This window comes from Lissotriton helveticus, chromosome 2_1, assembly GCF_964261635.1.
Source record: "Lissotriton helveticus chromosome 2_1, aLisHel1.1, whole genome shotgun sequence".
Taxonomy (NCBI): Eukaryota; Metazoa; Chordata; class Amphibia; order Caudata; family Salamandridae; genus Lissotriton; species Lissotriton helveticus.
In genome coordinates this window covers 1115372262-1115398060 of record NC_136059.1, presented here as the reverse complement: position 1 = coordinate 1115398060, position 25799 = coordinate 1115372262, and the positions used below count along the sequence as shown (strand labels likewise).

The window sequence follows — 25799 nt, the reverse complement described above, 5'->3', positions numbered from 1 at the left end:
AGAGTGGGCTAAAGAACGGTGATGGATCAAACCCAGAATTTTTGACTGAGTGTGAGTGTTTGATTGGTTCAGATGCTCCGTCCATCACCACCCCCTTTTGTACCGCTTTGGCCGCCATAAGTGTGGCAGGGTATGCTCAGACGTGAGTCCCTTGCTCACTTTGCCACTGGATTCAAGCAAGCCGGGCTGAAGACGGCTGGAATGCCAGAAACCGGTCCTCGGAAGCTTGTTTCCGGTCCAGGGAAGGCATGGCTTGGCAGTTCGGGCTGGACTGTTCCCATGAGGCACAGGGTCAGACTCCACCATGCACAGTTTTCTCATCAATAGTTTTATTGTAAATGTTCCAGTAATAATATCTATAGAAGATGTCATCAATGATATAATATGTGGGGTAATCAGCATTGCACGAGTTATAGGTACCTTAGGGCACGAGTTATAGTTACTTGAAATAACTCACACAGTAGAATTTCAATGGTTGTGTGCATGTAAATTCAGACGATAACTGTAACATCCCTATAACCTTTGTTTTTTCAGTGAATTTCTATGTTTTTTTTAACACAGCAGTGGTGGGTGTGTGAGTGTCTGAGTGGGTACATGAGACTGAGTGGGTGTGTGAATGTCTAAGTTGATCCATGAGTGGGTGTTTGAGTCTGAGTTGGTTTGTGAGTGGGTGTGTGAGTCTTTAAATGGGTCTGGGTGTGAGAGTGTCTGAGTGGGTCTATGAATGGGTGTGTGAGTGTCTGAGTGGGTGTGTGAGTGGGTGCATGAGTCTCTGAGTGGGTCTGTAAATGGGTGCATGAGTGTCTAAGTGTGTCTGTGAGTGGGTGCATGAGTGTCTGAGTGGGTCTGTGAGGGTTTGCATTAGTCTTTCAGTGGGTGTGTTAGTGGGTGTGTGAGTATCTAAGCGGGGTTGAGGGTGGGTGTGTGAGTCCCAGAGGGGGGCAGTGAGTGTGTGTGTGCACACCTGATTGAGTTTCTGAGTGGGTGTGTGTGTGTCTCAGTGTATATGTACTCAATGGATATGCATTAAAATATCTACAAATTGGGATTTCTCAACAATTTTGAGGTTGTTTAAAATATTTATTTGTATAAAGATGTGTAAAAGATTTTAAAAATGCTATTCTGTTCCAAGCAAAGGACAGAAGTTAATGTATACGCACCTATAAACAATACAACATTATTATAGATTTGTGTGTTGCTTGTAGGAATATGTATATGTAAGTGCCAGTAAAATTATAATTTTGAGTAGATGAAAACATGAACACCAAACCTGCATTCATTTTTCAAAATAAAATAGCCGTTCAATGGTCACTTGAAGAAACACTTAACAGTTCTATTATTTTTGCAGTATTGTTTAAAATGTGTGACCTGTTCTGCCAGGATTTGCTGAGCTGCCTTAATTTTGGGGGACCTGGCACTGTATGCTCGCACTTCGGGAGGCCTCTGCTTTTTTTCTTCACTTTTGAAACCCTCCGGCGTCGTTATATTATATTTTTAATTAGTATCTGGGTACCTCCCCCACACCTGAACTTCACTTTAAAGAAAAGGGGGCCAAGACAGGCGATTGCTACAAATGCATCTCACTGCCCTGCTATCTGTGACATTGACCCGCCATCGGGATAATTGTCGTTGTTCTGTGCGGGATCACACAGCTGTAGTAGGTAGGGCAGGAACAATTGTATGTGACTGGCCACATACAGTGCCTCTGCTTCCCAGGGTGTGTTTATTTTATTTATTTATTTATGCATTTTTATATAGCGCGGAGTTTACCCAAAGGTGTCGGAGCGCTTTGTCGGAGGGGATGATTAATTAGGGGCAGGCGGGGCCAGGGGTCTGGAGCAGCAGCTCAGAAGCCGCGCTGGAGAGACTGTGAAAAGGAACTAAGGGGAATAGGACGGCTTAATTTGTAACCGGTGCTCCTGGAATGCTTGCTCTAAAAACAGGAAATAAACATATATATGAGCTGTTGGAGACTGAAGCTTGAGAGTTGTACAATTTATTTGAAGACACAGCTTCTAGGAACAATCACAGTTTGAATATTTGAATATACTGAGTAAAGGTTTAAATTTGCTAAGAGAGAGAAAAGTTGCTTTAAGGTACACTTGTGAGTTTTGAGGCAGATTGAATAAAAACGGTTGTGCTCGTTACATAGATGAATACTCACATTTGCTTATAAGTGTAATCCTGTAAGATACATTAGAATGCAGAGTACATGTTATTTATCATTAGGTACGCTCACAATGCTATAACAGTGAGATTTCCTAAGACCACAATATGAATGCTTAAATGTAGAGAACAAGTTAAAAAGCACATTTGCAGATATAAAATGATTTGTCTAAAAAGTAGTTAAAACATAATACAAAAATATTTACATACATAAAATATGAACATTTGATCAAGGGCCCTTGGAGACAACTCTCAGTCTGAATACCTACAAACAGACGAGAAGTTGCCCGCTGATGTTTTTGCGGGGCTCCTTCTTATACTGTCCAAAACACATGAGACTATAATTACGTAATGTCACGCCACCACGTAGTCCATACCCCTCCATTGTCATTTACTGGCCTGCCTTGTACCCTTTCCCACCCGTAAGGTTTGGTAGGCCTTTTTCCTGTAATTGTACATATTCCAGTCTAGACTGAGACCTGCCACTTGACTGGAAGTTTATTATTAAACTATCAATGGACGACAGAATCGTGCAAGTATTGCTTCGAGGGGCTCTATTCATGTGTCAATCAGGCAGTTTGCGATAATATTTCGCCACAATTATCCTCAGTTTATCGGATATCTTGCTTGACGTAGTTGTGGCGCGAGCTTCCCTTATTCTATTCATGGCTTAGGTGGGGGACGTGGGGTGTGTTGCAAGATTTATTGAGGAACTTGACTTCTACAGCTTGTGGGAAATGTACAATGAGGTGGGGGCCTGGTAGGGGTGCGGGTCCTTGCAGACAAGAGCAGCTGGGTGAAGTTTGGGTCAGACCTGCTTTCTGCTTCTGCTTAAGCTAAGAGAAAATGGCAGTGCTCAGGGCAATGTAGCTGAGGCCTGTAACTGCTAAGTAGCAGGGCCTACACTGGGGTCATGTTGTGCAGGTGATAGATGTGACCTAGGATAGCTTATGCAGGTAAAAATCACCCTCCAACATTCCCCCCTCAGGTTCAAATTTGAACCTATCAGACATCTTTAAACACCATTCGAACTGCATACTTGGCTGGAGACGGGGGAAGTGGCCAGGGCGAGTCACAAAGAGGCTGTTCCTCTGAATCTTTGTCCTGCACTTTTCCTGAATCTGCATCTGTTTTCCCTAAATTATCACACATTGTCTCATAGGGACGCATCAAGTCTCCCTGTGATGAATGTGGTGGGACTCTATGCACCTGGGCCTGATACTGACTATTCACAGGAATGTCTGGCAATGGGCGGGAGTCAGGAATGGTCAATTCCACTATACTCATCATTGTCGTCTCTCCATTATCTCCCTTATCCCTACGTATTCCAGTATATGACCCTGAGCCTACATAATTCATCCCTATCATTTGAGAACTAAATCTCTTTACACAGTATATCAGCATCTGTGTTCCAAAACACAACAACAACAGCACACAGAAAATTGGCATTAAAAATTTAAGCACTGCAGACAGCCATGAAGGCATCCAGTTCAAATCGAACCAGCCATTTACAAGATCTGCGTCAGCACCTCCTTCCTCATGCATCTCTTTCCCCAGGTTGTCCAAATCCTCGATGGCCTTCGTGAGTGTTCCGTTGTCAGCATCGTTCGCTAAAATGAAAGTACAGCAGGATTTTCCCACTTTTGCACACACACCACCATTCATCGCTGTTAACTGGTCTAGAACATATCTGTGCTCTAGAACCATAAGTCGTAGGGGTCGAAGTTCTTCTTTCACGGCGTTGAACCCATCCCGGGTGTTATTGATGAGTTGCATTAGTTCATATCTGGTCACTTGCAGCCAGCGAGCATTGGCTTTAGTCTGGAACATGGGGATAACTCCCCCAAAGAAAAGTTCTGCATCGTTGAAGAGTCTGTAATCCTGAGGTATTTTGTGAAAAGGGCCATCAGAGAAGTATTTCATTATTTCTCTTTTCCCACGATGAAGCAGGGTAACATCATCTGCCATTGGGTGTGTGTGGATGCGGGAAATGTTCGCTGCAGGGACAACAAGATGTAGTTCATGCATTGTTACAATGGAACATAGTCCTTGCCAGTGGGGGGGCAGCTGCAGATAGATGTGCTCGCCGCATGCCCAATAGATGTCCATGAGACTAGAAGTACCGTGCTGGAGGTCAAAATTAAACACTGTGTGACTGCAGTTTGTGTTTCGGCCCACAGGCACTGTTCCGGTACCTAGGAAGCAAAGGAGAGGAGACTTAAGTTTGTATGCTCTTTTAGGTTTGTACTTTGTACCTTCATTGAGAGTGTATCTTCTAGTTTCTTGTGCCCATATCTCTGCACATTCCCTCCCAATAGTCACATTGGTATAATGCTTATGTTCCTGACCTACAACCGGGCTACCTAAGGAGGCTGCCTTGCATATTAATTCATGTGGCCCATTCCATCTGTTATTAAAATATATATTGGCCCACAGGCGCAGAACGGGTCTCCACTGACAAGGGCATGTGTCATGGGTATGGTTAGTCTGTTGATATTCGGGCGTGTGGCATTTCGATGGGGGTGTTGGGAAGGTGAAGTATCCTAGCTTTTTAAACTGATACTCCCAGACCTGCATCGTATTAGCAGGTACTCCCATTTCATGGTAAACTTCCATTCTCCTTTCAAATTCTACTAGATCAGAAACGACAGTGAATGTAACATACTTGTTATCCCACTCTGAGGCGTTTACATATGCCGTATTAATTTGTGCTGACTGGAGCTGTATCTGACCATGTATGCGACAAAGGAACAGGTGTAGGAGACATTTGGCAGTGGACGGTGGAATCTCTTTGGGAATGAGCAATTTGTCTGCACCTACAGCATGTGGAATGTATGAGCACACAAAGCAGGAATCATTCGTGGCTTTCCTCCCCACCTCCCTCATGTCTCTGTACCACATATTATCTAACAATGCGTTATGGGTACCATCATTCTGTACTGACACGCCAGGGCGCTGGGAGGAAAAATCAGGCATAGAGTGTTGTTCGAATGTATACACAACTGTGTCCTGGAGATCACTGACCCAGTTTGAGACTTGTTCTGTGTCTTTCTCCTTACGTTGTGTGCGAGGGGTGTATCTCCTTGGTGTTTTATTGTGACCCATCTTATACCTGACACTCCTTTTATGCTGACGGAAACGTCTAGAGACACCTTTCCCAGGGGCATTCACAGTGATATCAAGTACCCTGTCCCACTCGGTGTGGTCTACAGAGGGTGTGGAAGGTGTCGCGGGTACAGGGGTGGTGCAGCCATTGCTGGTGCATTCCTCATCTAGTATGTTACCAGGACTCGTTTCTGGCATGTTGTTTTCTACTAAGATGGTAGGCCTAATTTTGCTTGATATAGCCTTTTCTCTCTCTGCTTGTAAAGCAAGCCAATGAAATATAGCCATTGAAGCAACAAACATAACAAAGAATAACAATACAATAATACATATCTTTTTAATAGAGATCCTGGAGGGAGATGTTGGTCTGTTGCTGTTTCTTATCCCGTAGGCTCTCATACGTTCTCCATAGTCTTTATCCTGGATTGTCATGGGAAATGGAATGCCCTCCTTTCGATAAATGTTCAAGTCTCTGATGGTGCCGGGTGGATCCTCACATGGTTCAGATGAACCCATGCTTTACGTTCGGCAATTCGGACCGCAGTGGGTGAAGAGTCAATGACCAGGTAAGGTCCCTCGTACTTAGGGTCTCTCCACTTCCGCACTTGCTTCTTTATGAAGATTTGCGTTCCAGGGCGGATGGGCAAAAGTTCATTGGAAATTGTGCCGTCCTTGCTGGTGCTGTCCTTTTTCTTGGTCTTGGATGTCTGAATAGAAAGAAATCTAGCAGCACGGGTTAGGGCACACAAGTAATCAAATAATTCAGCTTTCACAATCTCAGAAGACGTTTCATTGTCTACTTTAGGTCTGGTGGAAGGAACAACTGTATTCATTGATCTGCCAGTGACAAGCTGGTGAGGTGTGAGGTGATGATCAGAGCTGGGGCTGTTCCTGAGTGCAAACAAAGCAATTGGGAGGCAATAGAGCCATTTTTTCCCAATTGTGGCGCTTATCTTGCTGATCTTGGCTTTGAGCAATCCGTTGAGGCGCTCACAGATACCATTGCTTTGTGGGTGATAGGCTGAAGTAAGTTTATGTTTTATTCCTAACATGGTGGCTATTATCTCAAAGATGGAGTTTGAAAAATGTCCGCCATTGTCACTGCGGATGGATTCTGGCAATCCCCAGCGACATATGACCTCACGAAGTAGGAAGGTAGCTGCGGCCTTAGCGTCACAATGGACACATGGTCCAGCCTCAATCCATCGTGAGAAGGGACATACTACCACGATGAGGTATCGGTAGTTGTGACATCTGTCAAGCATGTCCACATAGTCAATGTGGAGTTCCCTAAAGGGACCCTTAGGCCTTGGTATTGTTGAAGCAACTGTTTTCATAGCTGGGTTGGGTGAATACTGCTGACAGATAAGGCACTGATGAACAAAGAGTTGTATCTGTTCATGTGCATTGGGGATGAACCATTCTGCCTGCAGGTTAGAGGACATGATATCACGAGGGACATGTGTAGGAAGGTGCAGCTGGGTAAGTGCTACTTGCAAAAGAGCCTGTGGCATGACAGGCTTCCCTGTCATTGTCTGTCTGTAAATGAAATCTGAGGCATCCTGTTGTACTCCCCTCTTCTTCCACAACTCTTTTTCTTCAGCTTGGGCACTTTCTTGTATCTCTCTGAGGTGCAACTGTGCAATGATGTCAAATTGCTGTGTGTCATCAATTGTATATGGAAGTGTTGAATCAGGTGTATCTGGGAGTGGTGACTCACTTGTGTCCTCAGCTGCTTCTTGTGTATCTTCCTGCGCTATTGGGTGTGCATCTTTGGCAAGCAAAATGGGGGTGCAGTCAGTCTGTGTCGGGGATAGTGACTGTGTACAACTCTGGCCTTTGGCTGCTGCTTTAGCAGCCCAATCAGCCATTGCATTTCCTCTGGAAACAAAATCTTGGCCGTTCGTGTGCGCTGCACATTTCACTACTGCTACCTCTGCTGGCAGTGTCAGAGAATCAATTAGTTCTTCAAGTAACTGTTTATGCATTACAGGCGTGCCATCCGTTTTAAGAAACCCGCGCCTTTTCCATCTCAATATGCTGGAATGCGTTGTTGTGGTGACATATGCTGAATCAGAATACACAGTAATCCTCTCATCAGCTCCATGCTTCAGCGCTGCTATTAATGCAACCAACTCTGCTGCCTGGGCTGAGTAATGGGGTGGCAATGTAATCTGCTGTACAATGTCCAGAGAATCTGAGGAGTTATTCTGTTGCGCTCTGACTACAGCTGCTCCAGTGTGTCTTATCCCTGTCTCTTGATCAATAGTGGAGGAACCATCAACAAAGTAAATTATACTGTCTGGTAATGGGTCCTCCTTTGCTGTACCTGACTCATCTGGGCAGTATGTGGCACAATCATGGGTGTCATCATCAGCTGTCGCAATTGGATGGGCAAAGAACGTGGCTGGGTTTACAGTGTGGCATTTTACAACCTTCAACGATGGTAATGACAGTATGACTTCATATCCTGACACTCTTTGTGTGGTAAGAGTTGTTTTAGCTTTCTGTATTATTGCAAAAACAGCATGCTCAGTGTACAACGTCAGAGGGGAGCCCATGACTATGGGGGTGCTTTTCTCAACGGCAAATGCTGCTGTGAAAAGAGCCTGTTCACAAGGATAGTGGCCTTTCATCACTGAGTCCAACATGCCACTGAAGTATGCAATTGGTTTGGGACCCAAGGGGTATTTCTGGGTGAGGACTGCTGTCATGACCTGTCCATTACAGTGCGTGAACAGATAGAATTCCTTTGTATAATCTGGAGATCCCAACACTGGTGCATTTGTAATCTCATCTTTTAATTTTACAAAGGCTGATGTCATTTCAGGTGTCCAGTCAATCTTGTTATGCCTGTCCTTAGCTGTTTTGACAGCTTTCAGGAGTGGTGCTGTTATAGTAGAATAATCAAAGACCCACTGCCTGACATAGTTCACTAGTCCTAGGAACTTTTGCATGTCTTTAACTGTCTGTGGTTCCGGAGTATTCCTTATTGCTTCTACTCTTCCTGGCGTAACTCTTCTTCCTGAGGCTGAGATCAGTTGACCTAAATATTGTACTTCTTCCTGACAGTATTGTAGTTTTTGCTTGTCTACTTTGTATCCTCTATGTGCTAGTGTTGTAAGCAGAGCAATTGTATCTTTTCTGCACTCTTGCTCGGTTGCACTGCAGAGGAGTATGTCATCGACATATTGCAGCAAAGTGCTGTCACATTGGAAATTTGACAAGTCATCCTTGACAACTCTGTTAAACACACTGGGAGACTCACAATAGCCCTGAGGGAGCCTTTTGTAGCAAAATTGCCTATTTCTGAATACAAATGCGAACAGAAACTGGCTTTCAGGATGCAGTGGGACACTGAAAAAAGCATTTTTCAGGTCAATGACGGAAAAGTATTTTGCATTTTGTGGGATGTTTGTAAGGATCACTGAAGGGTCAGGGACGATGGGAAACTCTGGTATCACTATGCTGTTAATCGAGCGAAGATCATGAACCAGCCTCCATTGATTTGTTTGTTGTTTTCTCACAGGAAACAGACAGGTGTTGCAAGGTGAGATACAAGGATATATCACACCTTGATCCAGTAATGCCTGAATCGTAGGGGCTATTCCTTCTTCAGCTTCTTTGGACAAAGGGTATTGGCGCATTCTGGGAAGAATGGCGCCAGGTTTCAGTGTCACTTTGAATGGTTCTGCCGATTGAATGAGCCCCACATCATTGGGACCTGTAGTCCAAAGGATGTCGGGCACCTGAGCTAGGTCTGAGTCACGTGCAGTATCAATTACTGTGGGTTGTGTTGGTGTTCTGATTTCAACTGTCACTGACACGGGGACTGGATTCTGATATACAATGTCTTCACTATCACCGAATAGTTCTTGATCTGTAATGTTTCTCACCTGATGTCTAGGCTCAATAAAAATGACACAGGCCCATGAGTGGCCAAAGTCATCTCCTGCTATAAAGACTCCATATGTCGGTGTTATGCTAAAACATTGTATTCCTAGGATCATATTTTTGTCTGGTGTTGGCATATTCTGTGACTGAGGACGGAAAAGAAATTCTTTGGGTAGCTGTACAGTGCGCCCTGCCATTTCTGGTGAATTGGCAATGACCATTTGCACAACTGTGGAGAATGCTAGTTCATCCACTGGGCGAGCTCTTATTTGGTCTCTCATAGAAGAGTCCACGGTGACAGCCATCATTCTTGTCAGTGACGTGCCAGGAATGGAGCAAGTCATTGTGCCTTTTTCATCAAATTGAATTGTCATGTTTAATTTGGCCATAAGATCGCGGCCCAATAAATTCACGGGGGACTGTGTTGAATAAAGCAGTCGCTGCTGAATGCTTTTGCCTCCTATTTTCATTGGTACCGGCTTGGTGAAAGGGACCCTTGTAATTGCCCCAGAGAAACCCTGTGTGTCTACGCTTTGATTGGAAATAGGCAGTGCTCCCTCTGTTATACAGGAAAATGTTGCACCTGTGTCAATCAAAAAACTATACGTTTTGTTGTTGATCGTGACATACACAACTGGGTCCTTTCTGATGTCTGTGAGGCACGATAACAAGGGACACACTAGGGTCTTCTGTGGGCTTTCCTAGCTGGTATATCTTCCAGCCTGATGTTGCTGAATGGTACCCTGCAGAACCGGATTGGCGGGCTGCAGTACTGTGGTTCCCTGAGGTACAAGAACCTGTGTCTGTGGCACCATTTGGTACATGGGCACCTGTTGTTGAACCAGTTGTGGCTGTGTCTGTTGGACTGGTGTCTGTACTTGTACTTGCTGCAACATTGGCTGTTGCTGTCCTGCAGATGGGTAGGTGTACACTACATTGGGCTGCAGTGGCTGTGTCTGCTGCTGAACGTATTGCACTGGTACCTGAACTTGCTGTGGTTGCCCTCTGCTTGCTATTTCTTCAGCATACATTTTAGTGCGGCATTCCCTTATCATGTGTCCTGGTCGCTGACAGTAATAACACAGTGGAGGTCCTGGCTGCTGTGTGGGTCTATAGTTGCCCATCCCTCTACCTCTTCCTCGCATTCCAGTATTTGATGACCTTGTTTGTCTGTTATCATAATACTGCTGTTGCCTCTCATTGCTTTTGGGGTGTTGTGCCTGTGTCTGCTGTGCTGCTGCCTGCGTGTTTCCTTGTACTGCACTCTGGGTAGTCTGTGGAATTTGGGTGACAGTAGTCATTTGACCCACTGGTGTGGCTACCATTATTGTGTCCACAGCCTCCCTTTTCTTTAATTTCTGTTGCACTAATTTAGCTGCAGCATTTTCAATGGCCACCTGCCTCTTCTTCTCCTGCTCTTGCTCCTTTTTAGGTCTCGGAACTGCGAACAGATTGCGAAGCAATCTGTCGTTCCGAGACTCTATTGTAATCATTCTCGGTTTCAAGGAGTCAAGGGAGACAGACAATTGCGGTGCACGCGCAACCTTGGAACTGGGACCAGGTCGCGCGCCTCCTGTCTCCCATGGCTCCTTGGAAGCAGACTCACACGCACACACACACACACACACACACACACACACATACAGCCCCCCCGCCGCGCATACACACATACAGGCCCCCCCCGCCGCGCATACACACACAGAACCCCCCCTTACACACACAAATCTCCTACCTCGTCTCGGCTTGTCATCGCGCTCCCTTGCCCCCGCTCCTCTGGTGCGCGCGCACCACTGGTTTCTATTCCCGCGTCGGCCGGTTTCGATTCCGTGCTCGTGCTTGTTCTATTTATTGCTCGTGTTTAACTCTGTCTCTGTGACAGACATCTTGACAGGGGCAAAGTCGGCCTAGGCAAGCCTCAACGTGTACTGTTTACTTTGGCACCCCTTACATACTTTTAGCGAGTTCTCGTTTCACATGTGTAATTTCTCTGGAACAATTGTTGCACTTTATTTATCCGAAATAACGTTAGGAAACAATCTCTGTCTGAGGAGATTAGATCGCGGCCCCCGCCACAGCCCCTCCCCGTAAAGCAGGTGCATGTGCGGGCCTGCGGATTCCTTTCACTAATTGTATTGCCTGTGGCATACGCTAACCACGCCAGACAAGTGGAACCACAAAGGTCAAGAAATACAATACAGCCACTTCTCTCAGAACAGAAGCCGGGGCCAGGCCAGCGCGCGACACGCTCGCCTCTCCTCACTAAACACGCTCCCCGGGTGACCACAAAATATTGCTTGCTTCGCAGGCCGCAATCACTTTTAGCAATTACTAGAGCAAAGCAACGAAACACTACCATGATTCCAACGTGTTTTTAAAAGAAACACGAGTACAGCATGTTGTTGAAGGTGACGTTCGGCGTGGGCAGCACATTTGCAGTTGGTAAAGAAATGCTCCTTTTATCATTTCCAACCAGCCTTTCAAAATGCGCTCAGTGTTTTCCCTTAACTGTTACACATTTCATGCAAAAACTACTTTTTTGATGACATTTTCCATGATATCATTAACACTAATGCAAAGTACAGAAATAAAAATCTTTAAAATGCGCATATCGACGCACGTGGATTGGTTATCGTGTGACAGGTACAATGGACTTGCCTGACAAACCACTTTTATCTGACAGTACTCACATCTGACTGGGACTTTTTTATTAAGCTCTAGGGTTAAACCAAAGGAGTTACCCATAAACATAAATATCAAATACGATATATAAGTTGAAAAACTTGAGATTGTTTCCTGGCTTTAAAAAATGCTGTTGTCCCTACCATTGGAAGGTTGGGTCATGAAGGGCGGGGCATGTCGCAGTAGTCTGTCAGCCTCCTTCCATAAATGTCAACAGACCTGCTATGGCAGAGTCCGACTGTCGTTCTCCCAGCTTTTTTGTTACTAAAAAATATACACCTTTGCTTTTGTTACAATCATGAAGTGTACATGTTGCCATTTTCTATGCAATAGAAAGTTAAAGCCTCACCTACATTTAAATAATTTAAATATAAAAACTTGCCTTAACCAAAATGTTGTACAGTTGGCATCTATGTGGTTCCAAGGTGTGCCTTACCAAAAGTTTAAAGGGCCCCTCAAGCGAAGAGGAAAATACAATTCTCATACATGACTTGGTCTTTCTCTTTTTTGAGGTTGGTTAAATAAGTACTATTGCGTGGTTCAATAAAGATGAGAAACAATTCTGTTTCTAGAGTGCCCTATATACAAATTTCTATATAATTATGAAAAATGGGAGCACCATCTGATACACACAGTGGCGTAACGATAATTGAAGGGGGCCCCCCTGCCAGCTACGTGGAGGGGCCCCCTCCGGACTCTATTAGGAGCTCTCAGGCCGAAGTGCAGTGCTGAGAGGGCCCCCTTGAGCTTGAGGGCCCCCCCGCACTGCGGGGGATGCGTGGGCCTGTGTTACGCCCCTGGATACACATCACTTGGGCTATTTATTCTAGACTTTATACCCTGCTCAAAATGCTAATAAATGTTGGTGCAAGTTTTGCAACATGGCACTAGATGAATATTCTCTGACATTTAACACAAATATTCACTAAGCCAGTGCTTAGTTTGTAAAACATATACAGGCACATGCATCAATGTTGGCTTTTGCGATTTCTTAATTGCTAGTTTTAAGGAATCGCAATTAAGGAATCGCTAAAGCCTATGCATGTAGAAATCGCTTAAAAAATTGCGATTTCTATACATTCCTTAATTGCGAGTCGCAAATTGCGAGTTGCAATTAAGGAATACCTCCCCATTCATTCCTATGGACCTAGAGGCCCATAGGAACGAATGGGAAGACATTGCGATTCTCAATTAGATAATCGCAAATTGAGAATGCAATTTCAAGGGTGCCAGAGTGTCAAAAGAACACCCTGTTGCACCCCTGAAATCTGCATATGAGTACATCTTGCACACACACATGCCCCAAGGGCATGTGTGTGTAAAATGGAACTTTAGTGCATTTTTCAAAGTTTTTGCAAATTACCATGAAGTTCAACTTCATGGTAATTTGCGCCACCTATTAGTGAAATCGCTCATTTTTTAGGTTTTGCTGGCAATGCGTACGAAGTACGCATGCGCTTGCAAAATCCTTATGTTTCTCTGTTGGGTCGGGTATCCCGCCCCCTCCTCGCCCCCTCCTCCCATTGGCTAGCTCCATAAATGGAGGCTAGCCATTGGAAGCCGGATCTGTCCGTCAAAGGCCGGACCAGATTCGGGGGCGTTCCCGTGATTTTTTCCCTCTCCGCCTCTGCGATGTCGTCATCGCGGCGGTGGGCGGAGTTTCGTTTATTTTTTATTTTGTTAGTTTTTCCTATTACGCGGCCGACCGCCGCTGGAGGAAGTCGAGGTGAGTGTTGCCGTTCCCTCCCCCCTCCCCGTGTGTCCGTTCCGCCCCCCCCTCCCCGTGAGTCCGTTCCGCCCCCCCCCTCCCCGTGTGAAAGTGGTTGCCTCACCCGCCTAGCCGTGCGTCCGTGTGCAGTTCAGGTCGCAGTTTTTACAGTGCCCGCCCCTCAGGCGTTCCCTTGACCCAGATGGCAGCGCTCCCTGCGCTTCCCCTGCGGCTGCAGGCTGATCTGCAAGCCCTCCGCTCTGGCCAACTGCCTGCTGAAGGTGCTCCGGCGGTTCTCCGACCCCGACGTGGCCTGCTGGCTCTGGAGGAAGTGGGCACACGTCCAGACCATTTACCACCAGCTTCTGCCCGGGGACCGGCGGCTGGAGTCCGCCAGGGACCACCTGCAGCTGCCGGATGGGGGGATTGTTGCACTGGATTTGGGTCTCACTCTGGCCTCAAATGTGAAGATCTTTTTTAAGCAAAGACCGAGCACAGTTCAGAGGGGTCACAGTGTGCCCACAGATTACAAGGCAGGGGTCAAGTGCCCTCGGAGGATGCGTCTTCAGACGGGGGGAGCCTGGCGAGGGGCCCATCGCCCCCCCTCGGGCCGGGCACGGGCCGGGTTTGACTGTCTCCCCCCTTCATACACTCGTCTTTGCAAAGTAAATATCTTTGGTTTAAATGTAAATATCCGGCCTCCGAGCCGTGTTCGGCATCTAAGGCTCTTTCGCTGCTTCTCTCACTCGCCCGTTTCACAGCAGCACATGAACAATCCCAACATACATTTTATTAAAGAACTTATAGCAAGAATTCCATTATAAAGTGTCTTTCGGCACCACGGAGGCCCGACGACCCTCCCTGACAGAGAAGGAGTGTTTGTCGTTGCAGCCTCATCTTGAGTTATGTTTTGGGTTATTTATGTCTAGAGATGTCTTGAAAAAAATACTATTGTAATGGGTAAAAAAAAAATCGAAGGCAGGCTTTGGAAGGACATTAGGTTAGAGGGGGAAATTGTTTCCAAAATGTATTTATTCATTGAGATTTAAAAATAATGATAACAACAAATGCAGATGTGTGCGAGAACTGAGTAAAATATGTTTTAGTCATATGCATCATCGGAGTGTTTGTAACACAGCAAACAGGATGCAAAGAACGAGGGCGGTAGATACAAGGGGCTCCCCGTGTCCTGGGACTGATGCGACCCCCGTGCTGACACTCAGGGTACCAGCTCTCCTGCTGTCTGTGGGCCTTCAGCTGCTGATAGAGTGAGTTAATATTTGTACTCGGTCCTGGGACTGATGCGACCCCCGTGCTGACACTCAGGGTACCAGCTCTCCTGCTGTCTGTGGGCCTTCAGCTGCTGATAGAGTGAGTTAATATTTGTACTCGGTCCTGGGACTGATGCGACCCCCGTGCTGACACTCAGGGTACCAGCTCTCCTGCTGTCTGTGGGCCTTCAGCTGCTGATAGAGTGAGTTAATATTTGTACTCGGATAAGGCTGCATTCCTGGTAAACAAGACCAGTATATGGATGTCCGAATTTACACCCAACATCTACCACACAGGAGTTGTCCTAAAAGATAGAGGAATTTTAAATTCCTCTGCATATTACTTACTAGAGGACAATGTGGGGTGTAATACTTTCAACAGCTGTGTACCTGTGGTTAAATGCTCTTGTATGGAATCCCGAGTCTCCTACTCGATTTAAGTTACAGAATGCAATAGGTCTTGAATTTACACAAGTTTAAGCTATTGGCATTGTAAATCACAATGCCTTCTATTTATGTTTTAAAAACGAAAACAAAAATAAAAGGCATTGTCGTATGCAATGTCAATAGCTCAAACTCTCATAAATCCGAGACCTATTGCATTGCAAATGCTTGTTACAGTAGTGAATGATATGGTGTTGTATTTCTGCCCATGGTTTGCATTCCATTGCTACTATTCCATCTAATTTATCTTGCACAGCAGTTGGCAGTCCCTTTTTAATTGTATGGTAGAAGAACCTACAGTTACCTCCTGTCACATCCCATTTCTCTCCTAATTCCTGTTGCCATTTTTCCTTCATTCTAGTAATGTACTGTGCAGGATCTTCATTGCTTTGCATTGTCTGGGACATTAGGGACCCGATGTCTGGGACATCAGGAAATTTTCTACGCAGCTCTCTCCACAGGGCAGACCTTATTGTATTAAAGGGGTTACCATCCAATTCTAAGTTTGTGATGGAAAGCCTGTGGTCAATACGTGTGAACATTTCCTCTGCATCTTCTCCTATCAGGGAAACGAGCAGACTTTTCACATCTCCAGCAGCCAATGGCACCCCTGCAGTGTTTTTCTCAAAGGCTTGTATCCACTTCCCAGCACCCTCTGTGAGGGGCGGAAGTTGCTTCTTTAAATTATCCTTGTCCATAAGGGACCAAGGGGTGTAGATGGGACGGTCCTTGATATTTTTATATAGCAGTGGCAGCTGGCGCAGCACCCCTGTGGGCCTTGTGCTGTCATACCTGCGTGCATATTTCTGCCATATTCTCAAGCCTCTGCGCATGTAGTTGTAATCCCAGTCTTCATCCCCCTCCCCCCTCAAGATACAGTCTTCAGCTGTTGCCATGTCCTCAGGGTGGAAAGACCCTTCTCGAGGCCACACCATCATTTGGGGGGCTTTATTTTCTGTCCATTCTGCCAAGTCATCTGAGAATTTGTCAGCATAATAGTTACTCCCTTCTCCTAGCACCACTATCTCATATGGCGTCAGATCTTTGGATGACAGCTGTCCTGGCCTACTAATGGCCATGTTGTACAGTGCTCCAGATCTGGTGGTGCGCAGGCGTGCTTTACCTATTACGTCATATTCCTCTGGGTTGTCGTCAGGTCTCCCATGGTTACCTAGAACTGCGAGATGTTCTACTTCTGTCCTTCTCTGCCTGTACCTCCTTTCCGCTCGCTCAAGTACTTCGGCCAGTTCTAAATTGTCTCTTTCTATCCCTGGTGCTACTATTCTACGTGGTGTGGCTACTGGTGGTGATGCCTGGCGTACCGGTGTCTGTGGCAGCGATCTCTGGGGGTTGTAGTTAGGGAATTGTGGAGGGGCTTGTGTTTGATTAGCTGCTGTGTCGCTCTGTGGTTGGGCTTCACAATCTAATTGTATCCATGGCCCCTGCTGTGGCCTTATTGCTAAGATCCCTCCCTTGTGTGACCTTACCTCGTTTGTACCACCTGCTACTTCATTGAGTGTCAGTTGTTGTTGTTGCTTTTCCCTAAACTGGCCTACCTCACCCATTAGTTCAGTCATTCTGTCCTCTCCTCTACCTTTCTGCAATGGCCGCCGCTGATCAGTTACTGTATTGTCAGTGGTGTTTCTTGAGCAGTGTGCAAGTGGCACACCCTCAACTGCTCTGCCTGTTCTGTGGTATAAGTCTTGTTCTGTCCTCCACCTAATGATGTCTCTATTAGTGATTGCTTCAGAGAGGCGTTGTTCGCCCTCCCTGTTTTCTTCATAGAACTGTATCTGGTGTTCCTCCTCTCTGTTGGGACCAGGGTTAAGGGGTCGCCACTCCTCATAGTGTTGTTGTGCATCGAATTGTTGCCGGATGGGGGACAGAAACGGGCCATATTGTCTGGCCCCAGCTCCAGAGGTGTTGAGTTCCCTAGTGACAGGTATTGGTGCTGGGCCGTGAGGCCTGGGGAGAGGCACGTGAGAGCTGTGCTGTGAACCGCCTGAGACCCTGTCATTCTCACGATCCTCTTCTGACTGGGGGCCTGGGGCACTAGGCGCAGGAGTCATCTTTATTGTAAATAGCGCGTCAATCTGACCTGGTATTCCAGATGTGGAACCCTGGACCACTGGGCTTTGGGCTCTCAGGAGTTGGTGAGTTTGTGCACTGTCTGGTCTATTGTCTTGTGTACTGTTTGCAATGTCTGGGGAGAGGATATCACGGTCTGGGACAGAGATATCTTCATGGCCTACGGCTGCCCTATCATTTGTTGTTTGTTCTAGGTCTGTTTTAAGAACCAGTTCGGGATAAATTCGAGATTCAGAGTAGGCTGGTGGGGGAGCTGTAGGCGTTTCGGGTGTTTGAGCTGTGGGCGCTTGGGCTGTGGGTGCTTCAGGTGTTTGGGCACTTGTGTCATTTTCCTTAAAGACAGCCCACATGGCGAGGGTGTCCTTGCGCTTTTTGAGTTTATTACCAGAGTATTTACCTTCCAAGAAAGTTCTCGCATGTTCTAACGCTATTTTATCAAAAGTCCCTTCTCTGGGCCAAGAATATGGCGCATTTCGTGTGAGTTCATGCAATTCATTACAGTGTTTCCTGATGCGCTTTCCTTGCTCTGTAAAGTTATTTATCACGTGTTCCAGGGGCGTTGCCATTGTTACTTAGCGTAGGGTGTGTAAAGGGAAAAAAGGTGTACCTCCACTGGGGGCTAAAGTCAGAGTCACCTTCTGTAAATCTGTTGTGTCTATTCCCAGAGTAGATATTAGTGCTAATATAACTGTACCCACCAGTGGTGGAACTTGGGCTGAGGATACTGAAGGATCCTCAGTAATGGTAGTAACGCTCCCGTTCTCTAAATGGATTGTGACTTCAAATGTATTGTTTTGCACGGGCTGTCTGTTCATATCCAGGAGTTATCTTGGGGGGCGGGTAAGTGGTGGCGGTGAAGCCTGACAACTGTGCTCACTGCTCACCATGCGGTTTTGTAAATATGCCCACAGTAGGGGGCAATGTGTTGTGAAGGGGTATCTCTGCAGGTGCTCAGTAATGCTGGGTGAAGGCTGTTGCCCCAGCTCCACGTGCAGCTCTTGGGCGTGTTGCTCACAGGCCAGGGGCAAGTCAGGAATGGACAGTCCCTGTAGGAGCAATGTTTGGAATTCGCAGTCTGATGAGGTACGAGAAACGTGTGGGTTTCCCTGTCTTTCCTGGCAACTTGTGCTCAGGGACGATGAGGTCACTAAGGGCGGGACGGTGAGGTCAATAGTTCTGCAACTCACTAAACTCTCCACTGAATGACTTACTTCTATTGAGGATTCTTCAATAGTATGTGGCACTGGCAGGGACACTCGTGACGCTTGCAAGGGCTTGCGTGGTGTCTCTGCCAATGAAGTGGAACTCTGTGATACTTCACGTATGAGTTGACTATTGTCAATGAGGGGTGTGTGAGTCTGCACTGGGAGGCACAGTTGCGTCAGATGTAGTGTAGATATTTTTATCTCTGTGCCTTGCGTGAGTGGGAGTCCCAGCAGTGTCCACGCTTTAGCTACCAAGGGGATCTGGCGTTTGTCAAGTTTAGTAAGAGTTCGGGCGTTAGTGTCTTGTATTGCCACTATCTTATTGTCCACTATATGCAGGACCACCTCAGTCTTGTTCTGCCTATTCTGGCTCATCTGTAGTTTTATCTTTTGTTTATATGTGCATATATGTACTATAAACTGGCTGACCTCCTGTCAGTTGTTTTCGGGGTTGGGGCAGTTTACCACAAGCACGATGCTTCTGTGATGACTGATTACCTCCTATACTCATGTAACCTATTCATTAGCGTGGAATGCAGTTAAAAAAGAAAACATTCTTATTTAGTCTAAACGATCTGTAGTAAAAATAACGCAGAGCACTTCCCTAAGACTTCCCTCGCAAAGCCTGCAGTGCTTCGTGGAGGGAAGGGGAAATCCTGAATGCCAGATGTACACACAGGGGAGCAGCAGCAAGAAGAAAAGAAAACAATATGTCTGTGTGACAGCCGTGGCGCTCGAAATGCTGTAGCTTATAAACTTTCTTCAGTTAGTCAGTGGCAGATCAACATACATGGGATACACAAAAATACATTTACAATCTCCCTAGTTATTGGATCTCGCTAAAACATAACCCGGTTTTCAAATGATGGCCACAAAATATATTAGCATATATATATATCAATAGTATACTTTTGCTATGGTCAGCCTCTGTGCCAGCCAGTGACTCCTAACAAAAGAGACCATCAAAACAGTAAGGATCACACAAGTGTTCTTGTTTTATGAACCTAAATACATTCACCATTAAACACTAGGTGCTAACATGCAGGTCTGTGTTTGAACAGATATTTAATAAGAGCATAAGTAAAATGTAAACATTTCAACAATTATATTACAAAAATCACGCTCTATGGCCACTAGAGTGTGCTAGAGCATTCTTATACATATGGGGTGCACCAACAATAATTAACAAACCACGTTTAGCTTGGCAAAAATATAATGCCTACAATATGAGTAAATAAGCTTGCTAGTCCCGCACAGAACTCTTCCCTGGACATACAGCAGGGGATATCACCGCTAAGCTAAGGAAAGATCAAAGGTCACGGTAGCTAATCGGACCTGCTGAAATTCCTTCTTTCTCATGGACTACTGACATGAGAGATTTCCTCGTCTCTGTCGCTCCTAACAGAGGATCACTTGCACGAATATATCGAAAAGATGCCAGACGCAACTCTTCCTTCCCTGTAACTTCAGAGGTTCCCTTTAAGCAGTAAGATGTATAATTCACCTTCACTCTTCCTTGACACCCTAATGTAGGTGTATCAAAGGCCCTCCCCCTGTGAGAGGAGGCTCCACCATAAGCTGAGAGACCTGCCACGTGCGGCTCTCCTTCCCTGTAACTTCAGAGGTTCCCTTTAAGCGCAGAAGGATGTATACTTCACCCTCTCTTCCTTGATACCCTATTGTAGGTGTATCAAAGGCCCTCCCCCAGAGAGGAGGCTTCACCATAAGCTGAGAGACCTGCCACGTGCGGCTCTCCTTCCCTGTATTCTATATGCAACAGGGGCTCCCTTTAACCGCTAAATAGATGCTGAATAAAAAAGCTAAAAATAAGGATGACAAACACAATCCTACTTTGTATTTACACGAGGCTTAGCAATAACATGCGGCTATTCACAAAGCAAAGAGGAAATTCATGAATTTTCACTAATCACCTAACCGTCAAGTTCAGTCTCCACATGGCACACAATCCCTTCCTCTGCGTGGAATCATATAACAAGGCTAACAGACAGGAAGCCTGGACCATTGGCAGAAGCACTGCTGCACTACAACACTGAATACCATTCGGCCGCACCCAAAAGAGAGAGACAGCGCAGCGGCGGGCAGACACAATAATATGTATGCTTACCCGTCAGCGCTGAGGTCTCCTCACAATGGTTCGGCAGGACGGTTGCGCAGGATCGTCTAGCAGTTTAGTACTTCCTCCTTAGGACCCAGCTGCATCCTGTCAGTTTAACTCCTTATTATCACGTCGAGGTCACCAAAATGTCGGAGGGGATGATTAATTAGGGGCAGGCGGGGCCAGGGGTCTGGAGCAGCAGCTCAGAAGCCGCGCTGGAGAGACTGTGAAAAGGAACTAAGGGGAATAGGACGGCTTAATTTGTAACCGGTGCTCCTGGAATGCTTGCTCTAAAAACAGGAAATAAACATATATATGAGCTGTTGGAGACTGAAGCTTGAGAGTTGTACAATTTATTTGAAGACACAGCTTCTAGGAACAATCACAGTTTGAATATTTGAATATACTGAGTAAAGGTTTAAATTTGCTAAGAGAGAGAAAAGTTGCTTTAAGGTACACTTGTGAGTTTTGAGGCAGATTGAATAAAAACGGTTGTGCTCGTTACATAGATGAATACTCACATTTGCTTATAAGTGTAATCCTGTAAGATACATTAGAATGCAGAGTACATGTTATTTATCATTAGGTACGCTCACAATGCTATAACAGTGAGATTTCCTAAGACCACAATATGAATGCTTAAATGTAGAGAACAAGTTAAAAAGCACATTTGCAGATATAAAATGATTTGTCTAAAAAGTAGTTAAAACATAATACAAAAATATTTACATACATAAAATATGAACATTTGATCAAGGGCCCTTGGAGACAACTCTCAGTCTGAATACCTACAAACAGACGAGAAGTTGCCCGCTGATGTTTTTGCGGGGCTCCTTCTTATACTGTCCAAAACACATGAGACTATAATTACGTAATGTCACGCCACCACGTAGTCCATACCCCTCCATTGTCATTTACTGGCCTGCCTTGTACCCTTTCCCACCCGTAAGGTTTGGTAGGCCTTTTTCCTGTAATTGTACATATTCCAGTCTAGACTGAGACCTGCCACTTGACTGGAAGTTTATTATTAAACTATCAATGGACGACAGAATCGTGCAAGTATTGCTTCGAGGGGCTCTATTCATGTGTCAATCAGGCAGTTTGCGATAATATTTCGCCACAATTATCCTCAGTTTATCGGATATCTTGCTTGACGTAGTTGTGGCGCGAGCTTCCCTTATTCTATTCATGGCTTAGGTGGGGGACGTGGGGTGTGTTGCAAGATTTATTGAGGAACTTGACTTCTACAGCTTGTGGGAAATGTACAATGAGGTGGGGGCCTGGTAGGGGTGCGGGTCCTTGCAGACAAGAGCAGCTGGGTGAAGTTTGGGTCAGACCTGCTTTCTGCTTCTGCTTAAGCTAAGAGAAAATGGCAGTGCTCAGGGCAATGTAGCTGAGGCCTGTAACTGCTAAGTAGCAGGGCCTACACTGGGGTCATGTTGTGCAGGTGATAGATGTGACCTAGGATAGCTTATGCAGGTAAAAATCACCCTCCAACATTTTCACAATAGGAACAGAACTGATACATGAGAACATTACAAGTGAGCAAATTACAAAAGCAAACGTTACATTACATGAGGCAAAAGTGACAATCGTGAGCCAACAAAATACAAGAGGTAGCAAACGGTGCATTACAGGAGAAAAAAGTGACGTGTGTGCAGGTTACAAAAGCGTCAATAAATGGAGGACACTCAAACACAAAAACAAACATTACGTAGGCAATGGTGGCACTTGTGCAAGAATCGAAAGCAAAAAAAGTGCACAGTGTGCACTGCTTGAGAACCTCTGACGGCCCTCGGTTCGCTGATCATTCATTTCCTGCCCTTCCTAAACTAGCGCATTGTTGGAAACCTTTTTTTTTTCTAATTTAACCATAAATTGGAGCAGCTCGCGCTATGAGCTGTACTATTTTGTTCCTGTCAGGATTAGGGATTTATTTGTTTTATGATGCATTGTGCATTAAATAGAAATAATCTGGGAAGCAGATTGCCTCTGGCCACAGGCACTGACGATAATGGAGCCGTGCACTACCAGGATGTCCAAGCATTAATAAAGAAGCTCAATCAGTTCCTTCGTTGCAAAAGTCTTTAATTATATAAATCCAAAGTATAAATGTAAAAGCAACAGCCAACGCGTTTCGTTCTTAGAACTTCGTCACGGCAGTCAGTAAAGTTGAGCGGTAATCGCCTGGACCGGTCGTGCCTTGAGCATCGCCGAGCAGAATAATGTTTCAGAAGCGTGTGCCACCTTGATAAGGGCCACGTTGTGGTGCTGTCAGTCAAGCGTCTCGACGAGGTGCCGGGTATCTCCTGGGACCATGGGTTGTACCTCGCAACGGAGGGTGCAGGAGTTGCGTTTGCACACCAACAGCATATAAGTACTTTTAGATACCTACAGAAATAACTAGGGGTTGGTGCGGCGCCTGGAGTCCACCGTTGGCCTTCTGCATCTAGTATTTCTCTGGCCACAGGCCTAGGTTTCTGATAGGAAGCGACGCGTCAGCCTACCTCGCACACCTGTGGCGAGCAGGAGAACATGTTGGCGAGTAAACAAACCGGGGATCCCGGGTCTGCAGCCTCGAGGTCACAGCTAGTGAATAACTAACTCTGCAGCCAGGGCTGTGGAATGTCAGGGGTGACAGCTGCAGCACCCTCCATGGCCGGCAGATAGCGCTCTGTACTGAAATACCACCCCAGCTCACTTTTACGGTGGTAGCAGACCGCGCACTACACACTCGAAGTGAAAGTAGAGAGTGTCTCTGCCACTGAGTGGCTATATCCCCACTCTACTCACCACCCTTTGCCCCTCCACATCCACACATAGGGCTTCCTGGCTTTCAATACTGAAGACCTCCGGCAAGGAGCCCCCCTGTGGGGCCCAATGGCCATTGCAGCGCCAGCCCAACGAGATGCTGCCCTATGATGAAGCATGATACCTCTCGGGGCGTGGGAGCGCCTCTAGTCCTTCTTTTACTTGGATCACCAACCTTCCCCTCTCTCCCCCACCTTCTCCCATCCTCCTTAGGAACTGCATACTACTTTTGATCTACATGTTTCAGGGCATGTATGCTGGACCTGTTTCTTAAAAGCCCTCGTTCCTCCATTTGTTCATACCCCGCCCAACACAGTAACACAATAATAAAGTTATCACGAGTCGAGAAATGGGAAACCCAACCTTCACAGCGCTAGCATAGCTTTTTCATTTGCTTTGGTAAAGAATAAACATGTTTAGCACTAATTGCGGATTTCATGACAAAAAAAAAAGAAATGCTTTTGTGCCCTACCTGGGTCCCTCTGGGACCCCATGATGAAGGTTAGGGGGTTAAGGTATTTTGTTTTACATTTGTTTTTTGGGACTCAGCTGAAGCCGAGTACCAATATGGCTGCCAACACTTTCTGGGTGAAGTATTGGCAGCCAATCACAGCACTACATTTCCCTGCATAACCTTGTCATTATTCGCTAAGTCTTCACGGCCACAGATATCACTTACTTTGTTTTCTTAAATTTCTTAACCATTACTGAATATATTTACACCAAATAACTGAAAGCATGATCTGCATAACCAAATCTTCCTTTCTGCCAAATTTGGTGTAATTCCGTCCAGTGCTTCGGGCTGCTGCTTCGGCTAAAGTTCCTATGGGAATTAACATGGGAAATGTACTTTTTTTGACGACCCCCCTCCCTTTTTCTCTGCTCCCACTTGACGAATTGCCCCGGAATTTACCATGTACAACAACATTCACTGTGGCACTTTTTTTGGGAAATTTCATGAAGATTCGTTAACGGCGCCAACGATATAAGCAAGTCAAAAAGCCCTCTTCCTATGGAAACATTGTCCTAACTTTAACTACCCACTGGTGACCGCTTGGCCTACTGCCCGTAGGTAATATATTCACTGAAACAAAACCAAATGTTACAGGGACGTTCAAGTTAGGCTGATATTTCACTTGTACAAAACCATAGACATTCAGCAGTTCTAGTTAGCTCAGCTAACTATAACCCTAGCCCCCACAATGGACTGCTTATGATCTCACATATTACATCACTCATGCCATGGTCAGTGACATCACTGATGACATCTCAAATGACATCACTCATGACATCATCCACAGAATCTCTGATGCAGCCACTCACTCCCCCATGTAACCAGTCATACACCCCGTCCATCTTCCAAACTACCATTCTGGAAACCATTGACACACCCATACCAGTACGTACATACCCACTCACTGATTCATAGGTCTGCACACACATCCACTCAGTCACCCATACAGCCACCCATACACCCACTCACTCACTAATATAGCCACTGATATATCCACTCATACACTATCAGTCACTCATAGATCTACTCACACACCTACTTACTCACCTATAGATCAACCAGACAGCCATTTACTCGCCTATAAAGTTATACACACACACACTCACTTATTTTTATTTTTTAAATGTGTTTTTATTGATTTTACAGCACAAGGAGCCAAACATCGATGGGTATTTCCAAGACATACAATCACGCAGTATAGTATTACACGATTAGAACCATCATAGGCTAAGGTACTACAACAGTGTCTAGCATCCATAAGTGTCCCGGCGTGGCCACACATAGTTAACAAGTGGCATAAAAAATTAATTTCGGGTGCCATGTCAATATCAAACATTCTTAGCAGTCTTGCCTATAACATAAGTTTAGTAAAACAGACAACAATTTGGTAAAGCTGTCAGGATTCAACGCAATTAGAAAACAGCTTAACAAAACATAGTTACCCCGCTTCCCTGCCCTCCCCACATGCTCGGCCCTCAAAAAACTCCACAGGAGCACTCACATATCAGCCATATCCACAGGTGTGCGTTTCTTAGTTCCAAGTCTGTCGCAGGTGAACTGCACTGTGCTAACAATTTACCCACCCCAGCACACAGACAACATGGGTGTCCAGGCGTCCTGCATCGTCAGACCTGATCCACATATGTTAAGCCTAACAGACCCTAATAGGACAGAATATCAATAGCAGTGTAGTCTTCCAGCATTGTGTACCAGCTCAGCGAGATTTGTGTTTTCCGTAGGCCTCTATATTCCTCCCTATTCAGTTCCGCCCCCTCCGCTTTACCCCACCTTAACATTT

General features: G+C 45.7%; 1 protein-coding gene and 1 pseudogene across 1 annotated transcript; both read right to left on the bottom strand.

The window, feature by feature from the left end:
- Nucleotides 1–1912: 1912 nt before the first annotated feature.
- On the bottom strand, nt 1913–22168 carry LOC144818465 (syncytin-2-like). Its single transcript, XM_078675931.1, has 2 exons — nt 20686–22168; nt 1913–4361 (listed from the first exon to the last, which is right to left on the bottom strand). The coding sequence occupies exon 2, from the start codon at nt 4273–4275 to the stop codon at nt 3172–3174; it is 1104 nt and encodes a 367-aa protein (XP_078532057.1). The 5' UTR covers nt 4276–4361; nt 20686–22168; the 3' UTR covers nt 1913–3171.
- Nucleotides 7028–8040, bottom strand: LOC144820209 (uncharacterized; annotated as a pseudogene).
- Nucleotides 22169–25799: the final 3631 nt, after the last annotated feature.

Coding starts and splice junctions, on each gene's coding strand:
- LOC144818465 (XM_078675931.1), bottom strand. CDS start 4,275: ATGGACATCTATTGGGCATGCGGCGAGCACATCTATCTGCAGCTGCCC.